Source organism: Pipra filicauda, unplaced genomic scaffold, assembly GCF_003945595.2.
Source record: "Pipra filicauda isolate LSUMZ 115617 unplaced genomic scaffold, ASM394559v2 scaffold81_size6448238_pilon, whole genome shotgun sequence".
Taxonomy (NCBI): Eukaryota; Metazoa; Chordata; class Aves; order Passeriformes; family Pipridae; genus Pipra; species Pipra filicauda.
Window position 1 is genome coordinate 2,416,697 of NW_024104998.1, and position 14,072 is coordinate 2,430,768.

At 36.7% G+C, this 14,072-nt stretch overlaps 1 protein-coding gene across 5 annotated transcripts in view; it reads right to left on the minus strand.

The window, feature by feature from the left end:
• The window catches only part of CHD7 (chromodomain helicase DNA binding protein 7), a 131,874-nt gene that overhangs the window by 20,075 nt on the left and 97,727 nt on the right, over positions 1 to 14,072 (minus strand). For all 5 annotated transcript variants that reach the window (XM_027741665.2, XM_039390393.1, XM_039390392.1 and 2 more), the window contains 7 exons: positions 9,715 to 9,891; positions 8,505 to 8,648; positions 6,981 to 7,236; positions 2,155 to 2,365; positions 1,427 to 1,622; positions 1,031 to 1,198; positions 183 to 362 (listed from right to left, as the gene is read on the minus strand). In XM_027741665.2, the coding sequence (XP_027597466.1) occupies positions 183 to 362; positions 1,031 to 1,198; positions 1,427 to 1,622; positions 2,155 to 2,365; positions 6,981 to 7,236; positions 8,505 to 8,648; positions 9,715 to 9,891 (1,332 nt within the window). The remainder of the gene's footprint in view (positions 1 to 182; positions 363 to 1,030; positions 1,199 to 1,426; positions 1,623 to 2,154; positions 2,366 to 6,980; positions 7,237 to 8,504; positions 8,649 to 9,714; positions 9,892 to 14,072) is intronic.

Here is a 14,072-nt window from a genome sequence, read left to right on the forward strand (position 1 = left end):
AAGAAAGAAAGAAGGTAAACTTGGAAAATATCGATGCTGGAAATACAGATTCCCAACATTTGCAAGGAAAATACCTGAGACAAGTACAGTGAAAAAATAAATAGACACAGAAGGCAACTTAATACTACTTCCATCTATTCTGGTCACATTTTATTTATTTTCCTCTGAATTTCAATGCACACCTTTGCAAATGTTGAGCCTTTTCCTTCAGATTCAATAGTAATTGTGTGTGTTCGCCTTAAGAGAATCTGATCGATATCTTCTTCACAAAACTTAGACCCTTCATCTTCCTCATCCATCAGAGCACCATATGCCCCCTTTCGAAGAAGATCTTCAATTTCTTTTTTAGAAAGCTGTTGCACCTGTAACACATAAGAGAGGGGTTTTGTTTTTGGTTTTGGGTTTTTTTTTGACACCGGTCAATGTGTTCATTTGACAGCACAATCAGACTGATTGTCCTCTTATTTGGCAGTTTAAGAAATGAAACTCTACAATAACGTGGTGTTGGTCAATTAAACATTCATGCTGAAATCACCTTTTAAAGAAGAATACAAACAACAAAATTCTCAGGGCGAAGTTATGCAAGTAGTTTAAACGACTTAATAATTCATTGTCACTGAATTCCTTTAGCTCTGATGACTGCTGAACTCCTCCGGGGAGCAGATTTAACTTACTAACCTGACAAAAAAGCTAAAGCAAAGAAAGTCCAAAGCAAAAAGGCTACACCAGCAAAAGCTAACTAGAAGAACTCCATAAAGTGCCAGGATCAACACAATGTAAAGGGTGGAATGACAAGAACAGATCAGGATTGAGGGAACATGACTCCACCTGCCCCCTTTTGGCAATAAGTGAGCCATTAGATAGGCTGAGCCAGTTCACGTAGCCAATGCCCTTAATTAACCCTAATTTAAAATATATGCTGTAGTCCATCTGAAAACCACTGTCCCCCAGCTAAAATGCAAACAAGCAAGAAAAGTCTAACACATTCATAGCATTTGTTGACAGTGCACCTTAAAATACTAATTCTCACCCCATTTGTAGCATTTTCTCTTCCACTCATAGATTGTAGCACAGCCTTATCAAGGCCCAGCTTCAAGCTAGCTTTGTCAAACATTTCCCTTTCATAAGAATTCCTTGTTATCAATCTGTAAATTTTCACTGATTTGCTCTGCCCTATTCTGTGACATCGTGCTTGAGCCTGTTGAAACAAAGGCAGATATTCAGTTACAGGTCACAAAAGGAAGAAAAACAAACTTAAAATAATTGACACAGAGAACTTACTTTAAAAGTTATTGTTTTCAATATAAATAATAATATTTATGCTTTCAAGAGAGTGATAATGGATAATTTCTCTTGTAGATGAAGAAAATTTCACAGCAAAAAGGCAAAGAAAAATTTTCAATAAAATCATCTCTTGCAACATTACCTGGAGGTCATTTTGGGGGTTCCAGTCTGAATCAAAAATGATGCAGGTATCAGCAGCAGTAAGATTAATGCCCAAACCTCCTGCCCTTGTACACAGCAGGAAAACAAACCTATCAGAATCAGGTCTTGAAAACCTGTCAATAGCTGCCTGACGCAAGTTGCCTCTTACTCGGCCATCAATTCGCTCATATGGGTACCTGAAAAATAGATGCATTTTAGGGATTGCTTTACTGCAGCTGCATTCTTTCTTTAGAAGAATATGCAATTTTTAAAAAAATTGGAAAAAAAAAGAGTCATATGCTACTATAGGGTCAAAAGAACTCCAATAAACTAAGTGACTGCTCCTGTATCCGCTAACTTCATCAGTAAAAGACATCCTACTTTGTCTTCTGCTCTGCACCTTTTGGTAAAGAACAGACTTTCATTCTAAGAAATTAAATAAACATTTAGGCCTAAGCTACAAAACTCTAGAACCACCAAAACATTTAGCTGAGCAGTACACTAAGAGGTTTAAAGCTCTCCATATGAAGTAATTTTGTATTCATTCGACAGAAAAATCTCAGTACTTGCAACTTACAGGTATGTTCCTTCCCTTAATCAAATCGCTACAGAAAATACTGTAGTGTTTGAATTTCATCCTTTCTCATTATGGATTACTCACATGTTAAATACTGTGGCCACTGAGGAAGGCACAGTTTATTTATAATTGTATTATATTGTTGCTCTCACCGTCTTTGAATGAGGTAGTCTTCCAGTATGTCCAAGCAGCGCACCATCTGGGAAAAGATAAGCACCCTGTGGCCACCAGCCTTCAGTTTTGGCAGCAGCTTGTCAATCAGTACTAGCTTGCCAGCAGCCTGGATCATTGCCTGGAGCTGAAAATCTGGAGAGTCGGCATTGTGTGTTTCTTTAAACTCTTCCAAAATTTTCTCTTCAGCACCTGCAAAGATTGGACAGCAATACATGAACACTGCAAAGGGTTTTATTAATAAACAATGAGCTCGCCTTCAATACCCTATAGAAACTGTAGGAATGTTTTAAGCACTATATGAATAAACATTTATAAAAAATATTACGCTTAAATTTAAGACAAACATATACACAAATGCAGCATAAATAAAAAAGTAACTCTGAGAATTCATTCCTTTCTTTTTCCTCTTTTAAACAACAGTAAACTCTTTCCTAAATAAATTCATAGAATTATTGATGCACACAATTTAAGGAAAAAAATTACGAAAAAAATATTAAAAAAACCCTATTTCAACTGATAAAATTATTTTTTTGTCCTTTTTAAAATGCAATATGAAAGAAAAAATATCCTATTTCTACAGGAAAATACAAGAAATACAAATACATGCCTATGCTTCCAAAATCAGCCTTAAACACCCACATGACCAGAATCTGGTCCTTCCATTATTAATTATAGAATCAAAATCCAAACAATGAAAAAACTAATTGGGGGAAAGTAGCTCTGAAATTATTAGTTTACCTTCTATTTAGCTTTTTTCTCACTGAATGCATTTTTTGTATTCAGTTTGATAAAGCTATCCAACGTATATATTCTTCCCAGCATTAGTAAGTTCTTTCTTGCCGCTCAATTTGCCTATGAATGATACACAGAGCAGCATCTATTTCCTAGTTCTGTGCACTACCGTAAGACCAAGTTCAAGCTTTCTCTTCAACCTCTCCTATGCTTTTATTGCATTTTTTATGTCATGTCTACAAACAGTGGACAGTTTCAAGAATTATCAGATTGCTATTCTTGGTTAAGTAAAAGGTTAAGAACCTTCGTTCTAAGCTTATTTCATAACCAAATAAACCCTTTTTTGGAACCATCTTTTTCAGTCCCTCTGCTTTTTATTTTTTTTTAAACAAACTGTAGTTTATAAAGTATTTATAGTTTTTACAATATTCAGCTTCAATTCTTCTTTTGAATAGCACAAGGAAAGCTGGGAGGGCTGGAGGAGGGGGGAAGAACAGCTTACTGCCAGGCTTCTGCTGAGCATCTCTCTCTCTCATATCCCAGTTCTAAGTAGATGCCTGTAAACAAACACGGAAACGCACCCTCCCTGTGTGATCGCTGGTTCAGTGCCTGCTGTAATGCGGTGCCCTAACTAGACACCACCCTGAGCAGGCTGACTGACAGCTTCGTGCTACTCCACACTTGAATTGCTCGCTTTTACAGAATGTGAAGGACTCAGTGTGACCACATTTGAAGATAATTCTACATCCATGGATTTTCCTTATTAGGATTCCCTGTTCCAAGCACCACTCATCCTCATGGGTTGCACATAATTAAAATAAGCCCATAAGAAAATTGTGTAATCAGATGCTTAAAGTTCCCCTCAATTTTATCACTTCCCATCTTGTAAAATGGGCAGAAATCTCCAATTCTGTACTGAACTTCAGCAATTTCAGGATACAGTAGACTGTCAAGTAGTTCATACACAGTAACTTCAATGATCTTTCCCAGTTACATCAATCATTTCTTATTCAATTGTGATATCCGAATTTAAGTTTACTACTGTGAAGCAAACCAATATGCAAACACCATCTGCAAAAGCAAACCACCTAAGCCAAGCATACCACAACAAACCCCCAAACTGTTCTAATGAACAGTAAATTTACAGCAGAGCTTGGTTTCAGCAAGACCCACATCCAAACCAGACCATGACCTCCAAAAACCTGCTCTTTCAAGAATTCTGTCCTAGTTAAACCCCATAAATGACCATCCTGTCTTTTTAATTACTACTTCAATTGCAATTAAGTCATGTACACTGAGCATCCTGTTACCCAAAAGTTACTTGATGCAGTATGTGCGGGTCTGTAACAACAGTTCCTATCCTGGTTGATTTTTAGTAGGGGATGAAAGGAAGGTATATGAATGTGTGTCTAGGTTTGGTCCATTAGGGAAATCAAATCCTCACTTCCATTCCTAATTATGAGAGGCTTCCAGGGCTCAAGAGAGCAAAACAAACAGAGTAAGGAACCCTTCCAGTGTTCAACGCTGTAAGATGTGTAAGTACAGAAGCATTCCCCACTGCTGGCTCTTGGAGACAGAGAAAGAGGAATGATGTATAAATACTTGGGAATGGTTGCTATGGAGAAAACAAGGAGTCCAGCTCTAAGAAAAATGACAGACAATGCTTTGCCCAAGTTGGTTGGAGAATACACAAAATGTAGTAACTACCTCTAGAAGTCTACTCACAGTCTCAGCAGACCACAGAACACATCTATCAATCAAAAAACAAACAAAAAAGTCACTCTACATTCAAATCCTACCCTACTACTTCCATCACATAACCTTAACTGAAGAATCTACAGAAGACTTGCTTGCAACTCTTATGCAAAACAAAACGTACAGTGTTCTATTTGGATATTCAAATACACATGCAGTACTGCTTGCTCACAAAACCTGCAACCTTGTAAGAAAGGAAGAAAGATTCAGCAAAACTTTAAAAAACCATTTCAGTCTCAGGAACAGAACTTGCTACTGCAACAAATCATTCATCAGAACAATATGCAGCCGTAAGTACTAGCACAGCAAGACTTCTTAAGAGAAATACATAATAACTACAATAATAATAACAATAATATTAATAATGTTAATAATAAGAAGAATAAACTTGTGTCGTCACACTAAGTACCAAGATGTTGATTTACAGTCAATAAAATAAAACCTCGGGTTTGGACAACTATAGGATGTATTTTCTGTCCTAGAACTACAAAGGACGTATTTGTTGAGTTCCATCTCCACGCTAATAACAGTTGATTTATTTCTTTTTTCCCTCAAATCTGAAGGCTTGACCCACCTGCCATGTTGCTAAGTGAGACCAAGCATGTCCAAAGGTTCAAAAATCACAAAAATGTTATAAAGGCAAATGCATTCAAGAGACAAACACACCCCCTTTTATTAGGGTAAAGATACAGTCATAAAAAAATATTTGACATTTTCTAAATAACCACCTGGACTTCAGCAGTTCCTAAATGACATTAAATGATATAAGCCTTCTGAGGAAAAAAGATCACTGCTGTAGGCAACACTGCAAGCACTACTGATAAACTCTATTTGACGAAACAAACTAGCAGCAAAATATTCAGTTTATTTCTTTTAGCAAACAAGAAATAAGAAAAAATAATGGTAAGGTTAGAACTATCTGAATGCCAAGAAGCATCAAGTTCAGAAGCTCATAACTTGAACATCCTAAACTATTTTCTGATGAAGTCATTCATATAATGGATTAATGTAAAACAAACAAACAGAACAAAATATCCCCAACAAACCCTGCACCAGAACCACAAGGCTACTTTACTTGAATGCTCATATGAGTTTAGAAACTGAGCAGCCACCAGCATGGCTGAGTTAAGCATTCTGGGGTAACCCTGTGTCATATCTTTGGAATAAATACTTGTGCATGAAATATAACTAGATGTAATTTCATGAATCAGTTTAAGCATTCCCCCCACCCCCACTGAAACAAAAAATGTCAAGGAAAAAAACTTAAGTACTGCAATATCGAAGTCATACAATTAAAAAAACTGAAATCACATATGGTTCTCAAACAACAGTCTTCAATCAACAGTCTCAAACAAACAGTCTTCCATCATAAAGCTTATAACCAGCATTAAACCAACCATAACATAAACCATATACAGTAAGGAAGAGGAGCTGGGAAACAAGAAATTAGTAGAATGCAAGCCTGTACAGAGGCTTGTGTTACAACCTCAAAGGGAAGAACTGACCAACACGTACAAGTTCAGCATACTTCAGACAGCTATAGCTAGCAGGTTCATCATCAGGTTGGTCACTGGAACAGGCTCCCCAGAGAAACAGTCACAGCCCCACAAGTCAGAGTTCAAGGACCATCTGGATGACACTAAGCCATATGATACAATTTTACGTAGCCCTGTGAGGTGTAGGGAGTTGGACTCAATAACCTCTATGGGTTCTTTTCAAATTAAAATATTCTGTGATTCTACAGTACTTGTCAAGGGTAATCCTGATCTAAAACCAATAGCATCACACCAAAAAGCAACCTTTAAAACCTAAGATGACATTCATACTAATCTTTTTTTTACTAGTTATATTAAGAAAATGAGCTGATAACATGTGGCTATAAAAGGAGGCCTGGTCATGATTTCTTACCCTGCAACTTTTATTTAGAATTTTTAAGTCACTATCTAATAATGTTCTACATCAAGAAATTAAGCAGCAGCTAACTACAACTCTGAATAAAAAATTTGCCATATTCATGCCAGCATCCAACAACCCACATGATAAATGAAGTCTTGTTTGTCAGAAATAACAGAAAGAAAACTTGATAATCCCAACACTAACTTTGTCAGGGCTAGGAAGCCGTGGAAAAAAGCACAGATGTCTGCACAAGCAGTGCTGTCCTGGCTAGCACATATCCATACCTATGAAACCTAAAAGGCTATCTCACTTTTCTACTTAAAATACATGAATAAACAAAAAGACACACTGGAATAGAATTTGTACCTACTAAATATCCTTAAAACCATTTTTCAAATGAGGAGAAAAATAGGAGGCCTACCATTAATAAGGTATGGATGATTGCAGCATTTTCTTAGTTCCATCATAGTGTTTAAAAGATTAGGTACATTTGCCTGACCTCCACCCTTGGAAAGAAATGTGAAATTCTTTTCAAGAATAGCACGATAGTATTTCTTCTGAATATTTGTCAGCTCAACTTCAATGATTGTTTCCTCTTTGGGGGCCAGGTTCTTTTCTACATCCTCCTTGAGACGTCTCAGCATCATCGGCTTCAAAATAGCTTGGAGTTTTTGCACCTGGAAAACAGATGTTTAATAAATAACTGAATTAAAACTGCAAGGCTTCAAATATTCATTTTTCAATTTCCTTAATTCTAAAATCCTTGTTTCCTACCTCAAATCCCAAGTAGAGAGCATTTGTAAAAAATCTTTCCTCAACGGCCTAGAGATTGAGTTCTCATTAACTCAGTGACATACACATTTCTAAAGTCAATGTTTAACGTGTAGCCCTTCTGTTTAGTGATGTCTGTTATTAATAAGACCTCAGAACTATCTTTCTAGACAAGGACAGTACTGCACACAAGTCATGTAGAGCTAACCCTGAGTACAGCTATATAGGCAAATCTAACTTTTCCAGTTCACTTCTAATCACTAAACAGTGATTAATGCTATTTTCCCCCTTCAGAGATCTGCTTCTAATTATCTTCTTATTTCCCTAGTTTTGACATCCACTTAAGTAGAAAACTATTTAGGCCTGGTCTAAAAATGAAAACATTTTAGCTTTAAGACTGATAATTTTTAGTGTCTCCAGGTTTTGTGGCATATACTTTAAAACACATCCTAAAGAGTTACTTCAAATTTTTGTAATTCAAGCAGACAAAAGTTAAGAGATATCAGAAATCAAATTTTCAGACAAAGAGAACAAAACTGCACACAACAATGCATGCAGTTATTGTCATAGGTTGCAAACAGCCAAATGAAGATGCCATGTTTCAGTTAACTGCTAATGTTAAGGTGATTTGGCTTTTTTAAAAAAATTTCATACTTGCATGGAAACATTTTACATTTCCAATATAAAACATGCTGCACTGTATATTGATTTAAGCACCTCTTATTGGACAGCTTGAGAAATCTGTTTCTGAGTCAAAAAACCCTCTCCCTGCATTTGCTGAACTGGGTTTCAAGTATGTTTCTGTTTGCACAGAATCATTGAGAAAACTCTCAGATGTTAATTCCACAGAAGTTACAGAAGACACTGATGCTGATACTTAAGGAAGAATGTCAACTGACAAGTTAATTCTCTTAGAAGTATTTTTATCCAGAAAGCATTACAAGACACACGACCCCTATTTTTAAACACTACATTTTAACAAAGGGAAGTAACTTTTGGTCAAAAAGCAAAAAACTTAACAAAATGAAAACAAACAAAAACATAGGGATAAACCCACCGTGGTCTTCCAATAAGCAAATAAGTATTATTTGTAAAAACAAGTAATGAAGTTCAGATGTAATTAGATGGATAAATTCACAATATCTAAACAGAAAAGTAAGTAAGATAAGTTTACCTGCTCTTCGGTTTTAAGATCCCCAAATTCTTGCATGAATGTGGTTTCTGATGGGAAGCGACCTGGTTCCAAGAAGTGAAGCAAGCTAAATAGCTCTTCTACTGTATTTTGCAAAGGGGTTCCAGTAAGCAGCACTTTATGCTCCTGAAAGGTTAAGAAATAGCTGCCTAAGAATTCATCTCAATTAATTTTCAATGGAAAAATACACAAAATTCCTTCCTCTCATCACCATATGTCTGTCTTATCTTTGCTTCCTTTCCCCTCCCCCAGCTACTTACATAAAACTCTTTTCAAGACATTTCTAACTGGTACTCTGGCCTCCCTTCAGCGATAGCTCAGAAAAATACTTCACAACTTAAGCACCTCCAAAAGTCCTCCAAGACACAAGAAGAGATTTTACTGATCCAGACCACCCCAGCTCTTTCACAAGTACAATGAACTTTAAATGGCAAAATTACAGTTGAACATATACCATCACTTCCAGTAAAAATCCACTGATTTACCACACATCCATCCAATAGACCTCAGTGCATTAATCTCCTCAGAGCAGGTGTAAGTTTCCAACACAGTAAACCTGAAGCAGAGTTCTACTGTCCTATTAAATGTTACAGAGCATGAGATGGGCAGAGACTCGTAAGAGTTACATATTGCTTTAGAGGAGGAGCACAGAGAGATTAAGCAACTAGCCCACAGTCTAACATGAATTTCGAAGTATAACAAGAACCCATGTGAGAAGTCCCATATCTCTATCTATTGCCACTACTATAAGTTCAGCTTTCCTCTACTAGCAACAGTAGTGGCCACACAACAAATTAACATTAGAGCTAATATTAATGCAGAGCACTTTAACTCTCATGGCTGAATTTGGTCTCCTGACCACATTATACTTTTAAATAAATGTCTGCGTAAAGAAGTGACTACGGGTTAAGTCACACGAAAGGACAGAAAGGAAAGAACAAATTTATCTTGGTTCTCTTAAAAGAATCCGCATAATTCTAGGTCTAAATCAATAAAAAAACTTATTAAGCACCAGCACTCCAAAACTGAAGGTATGCATATGCTTCCAGGTATTTTACAGACTTTCTCATCTGCTTTCCTTCACCTCACTCTTCCTAACACTTGATGATTTACTTCAGAGGAAAACCTTTTATTTTACTTCCAGATTAAATCATAAATCAGAAGTTATAAAAATACATATGTTTGCACTGACCAGGTCCATCATCTTTAGTCCTTCCAAAAGCTTACAGTTCCTGTTTTTCAGCCTGTGGGCCTCATCAATGACCACGCAACGCCACGGAATGTTACGCAGCTCTGGGCAGTCAGTCAAGATCATTTCAAATGTTGTGATAATGGCATGGAACTTGTAGGACCCCTTTATCACACGACCCTAAAAAGAACAGTAAACATTAAAAGTAAACTCCCTAGCAGAGAAAGGAAGTAGTCTGTTTCATCATCAAAATTTTTGTTTAAAAATACAGAACAGTACAATGAGCAAATTGTTCATTTAAAGTAAATTAAATCATTATTGCTGATTAAACGAGGGAATACAAATGCGTAAGTTTGCTGCTGGCTTCATGATAGGTGTTTTTAATCCTGTAAAAAGGCCCACAGAACCACTGCACATTCATTACAAAGAAGTTATACAAGTATTTCAGCTGTAATTCATATGGATTATACTAATGCCTTGAGGCATTAATGTATTGCTGCAATATTCAAACAAGATTTTCAGATTTTGCCAAGAGAATTCTTTTTTTTCTTTAAAATCAAAGGTATGCGAAGGTCCTCCCAGACAATCCAAATAGGGTAGAAGTGCACTAAGGTTTCCTTTTTATGGCTATTTGAATATTGTGCTCTCCAGTAAATTCTTTCCTGGTAGACACTCAGTATTCAAAACACCTATAATTCATAGAACAGCTTGGGTTGGAAGGGACCTGAAAGACAATCTAGTTCCAAACTCCCTGCCATGAGCCCCAACAGTTTCTACTTCATCAGTTTGCTCAAAGTTCCATCCAACATAGCCTTGAACAATTCCAGGGATGGGGCATCCACAACAACTCTAGTAAACAGCTTTGAAAGAAGCAAACATTTGAACTCTTAAATGGGGAATGCACACAATTCCATAATATTTTTGTATATCTGTATTAAGCAAAGTTTAACAGGACAATTAACTTGATGTCTGGCACCATATTCACTATCATTCATTAAGAGTCTTGTTTTCAGCTCTTATACAAAGAGCCTTTACAAAAAACCCAGCCTAAATAAACTTTATTTATGAACATGTAATGAGCATCTTTCTGATATTATGCTATGCTCCTTCCCAATGCTGTTCAAAGAAAAATGCAATTTGGTATCTCCGATGTCACTGGATCTGTGCAGAAAAACTGTCTCTCTAAGGATGGGCCTCACACAAGTTCAAAGCCATTCTATGTTTTCAAAGCAGGACTATGTCAGGGGTTGTATATTGAATACATTTCAAAAGAAAGAGATATTTTACAGTAAGGTGACCATTTCTTCCTTTGGACCTGTGCAAGACTGAATCCTTTTATAAGTGACCTGCATATAACCCTTTCCAAACCTTAAGAGATCAGAACTGGCTACTGACTGAATAAAATGACTGGAAACCTGATATCCTGAACTCAGCATTATATCTGCCTTCTTGTACCAAGAACATTTCAGAGGGAGTAATGACCTGCTCAACTATGCTTTCTCATGGCATAGTCCAGAAACATTTATCTTCTTAGAGACAGAAAAAGTTGCTACTTAACAAACAGCAGATGAAGATATACTAAGTGGGCAGCTTTGAAAGCCAGCAAATTGAAATGCTGTAACCTTTTCATGAGCCAAGTAAACTTCTATCACAAACAAGTCAACTCTTTCACAGAGCTCTGTCATTAGCTCTATTTGGCATATATAGTTTTCCTGATCTTAAAATAGAACTCCTTCTAAGAAGTAGAACACTTTAGAAAAGCAAATGTTTTATTTGATATTCCACCCAGGGAAGGCCCCCTAGAAGGATTTTTCAGTTATATTGCTCAAGAACACCAGAATAGACTTCTCTATGAGAATCTCACAAGCAGAATGTCTCTTGTAATACCATATCCTTACTGTTGAAGTCACACCACTGCAGAAACTTATTTTGTCATCAACAACTCTCTAGCATTTCACAACAACTTGACTCTGGTAACTGGTGTTGACTCTGAAAACCCACACTACTGCAGATGGGTAGGTGCTTTATATGCATGCTGTCTCTTGTTTCAGCCCTTCAAAGCCACTCAGACTTTCTCAATGTTCAGTTGTCTTTTTGAGAAACAGCTCAGCTTGAGAGGTTTCTTTTCACATTAAGACCTAAAAAGCCAAAGATGCTGATGTCTTGGTTGATATGTTTGGCAAGGGAACTAGAAATGAAACTGCCAAATCCTGTCTTCTTTCTCTCCCTTCTTGTCTCCCATCGTACACCCAATGATGATACTTCAGAGAACGCCAGACTGAACACTACATGGGGACTATTTTGTCAGAATACGAAGAGACTTTTTCCCCCATAATTCAGTTTCTAACATGCGTTTCACAGCTGACACCATCTTACAAAGAATGGAACACAGAAGGTGACACATCTAAGTTAGCTGCCACCAAAAGGATGAGTTCACTCCCTTTCTCCTTTATCTGCAAATGTAGCAATTGTCTGAATCTCCTCTTAAGCCAGTTCAGGGAGCAAAGCTAGCAGAAAATGATTCATTTTCTCATTGCCATGAGTGTTTTGTCATTACTCGCTATGGGGTTAAATGACTGCCATGCTCACTGCAAGAGGCGAGTTAAGAATATGGCAACAGGGAGACCAAAACTTTCTGCAGCGTCTTGCTGTAAATCCTTTTAGTAGCCTTTAGATCAACGAAACAATATTGCCAAAATAACACTAAAAATCTGCACAGTAAGTGGGATTTTTCTGATGACATTCCTTCAGGTTTCATGCTAGGTAACTGCTGTATCCTAAGGGGAAGAACATGCTGAGAACAAGCACTGCTTAAATAACCAACAAGCATGATTTTTAACACAGGAAACACCTCAGTAGAGACAGTATTTATATAAATCCAAATTTTTAAAGTATATAAAATATCAATCTCTGCTAAGAAATTATTTTAAAAAATTATTTCAATTCCAGTTCATTTGTACACTATACATCTAGGTAAGAAGCTAAATATGATAATGATCATAAGGAATATCATAGAATCATAGAATGGCCTGGGTTGAGACCTTATAGATCTAGTTCCAAGCCCCATGCTGTGGACAAGAACACTTTTCACTAAACTCTGTTGCTGAGCTCCATCCAACCTGGTCTTGAACACTTCCAGGGATGGGGCATCCACAGCTTCTCCGGACCATTAGACCTCAGTGTAGCAACTGTTATTCAATTAAATCTTTAACAACCAGGCATATGATTTTGATTTGAAAGTTTCTTGGATAAATTGCTGAGATGATTATTGTCAAGACCAAATAGATGTAACATCTAACCAATATAAATTACTTTGTGTTTTTCTACTATATTTAAGTACGTGATTCTATTTCTGTTTGTCCTAATGGCATGTCACGTTGTGCCACAGTCATCACCTTCAAAAGAGTTTTTAATCAATTCTTTCCCTGTAAAAGCATACTTTATATCTTGCAAACACCCTCATAGCTTTGCTCTAAGACTCCAGTTTTTCAACACTCTTTTTGAGGACAGGAAGTGAAAGCTAAGCAGGACTACCCACCACATTACTGACAAAGAGAAGAATGCTGTAACTTCTCTCATCCTTATTAAAGATTTGTTTCCTCCTACACACTAGCCCTTTTCACCACAGTCTCACAGTATGAACTCATATTTAACTGGTCGTGTGCCACGGCACAAAAGAATCTACATTTGTCTTACAGCCTTCTCAGGGCCGAGCTCTCTGCCTACAGTAAGAATCTTCATTCCTTGTCCACAGACAGTCCTATATTTAGCTATTCTGAGTATTGTTAGCTTGGACCCCATTTATTAAGTAACACAGCTTACTCTGTATGCATGAACTGTCTTAATTATTTACCACTCTCCCCGTCTTTGCATCATTTGAAAACTTCCTCAGTAATGATTTTATGTTTTCTTTCAGGTCATTGATAGAAGTGTTATATAGCTCATGGACACAAACCAATCCCTGAAGAACTATGCTGGAAATGCAAATCATTTCTCATTTACAATTACATCAAGACATATCAGTTAGCCAGTTTTAAATCCACTTAATGTGTGCCATATTGATTTTATATCCTTCTAGTTTATTAATCAAAATATCCAGTGGCACAAAATCAAATGCTTTACAGAAAATCTAAATGTATGAATTCACCACTATCACTTCCTTAAGATCAGTTAAAAATAATACTCCACAATATATCAAATCAGGTTGGACTTTCACTCTTTTTATTTTTCCTCTTAACTGAAGAGGATTATATTGTTTTGCAATATGGTTCGATGTATGCACAGTATTTTCCCCCAATTCTGTTTACTCTGGGCAAAGCCATGCACTTAACAGTAGAGGTCTGTTGCTCTTCTTATCTTCT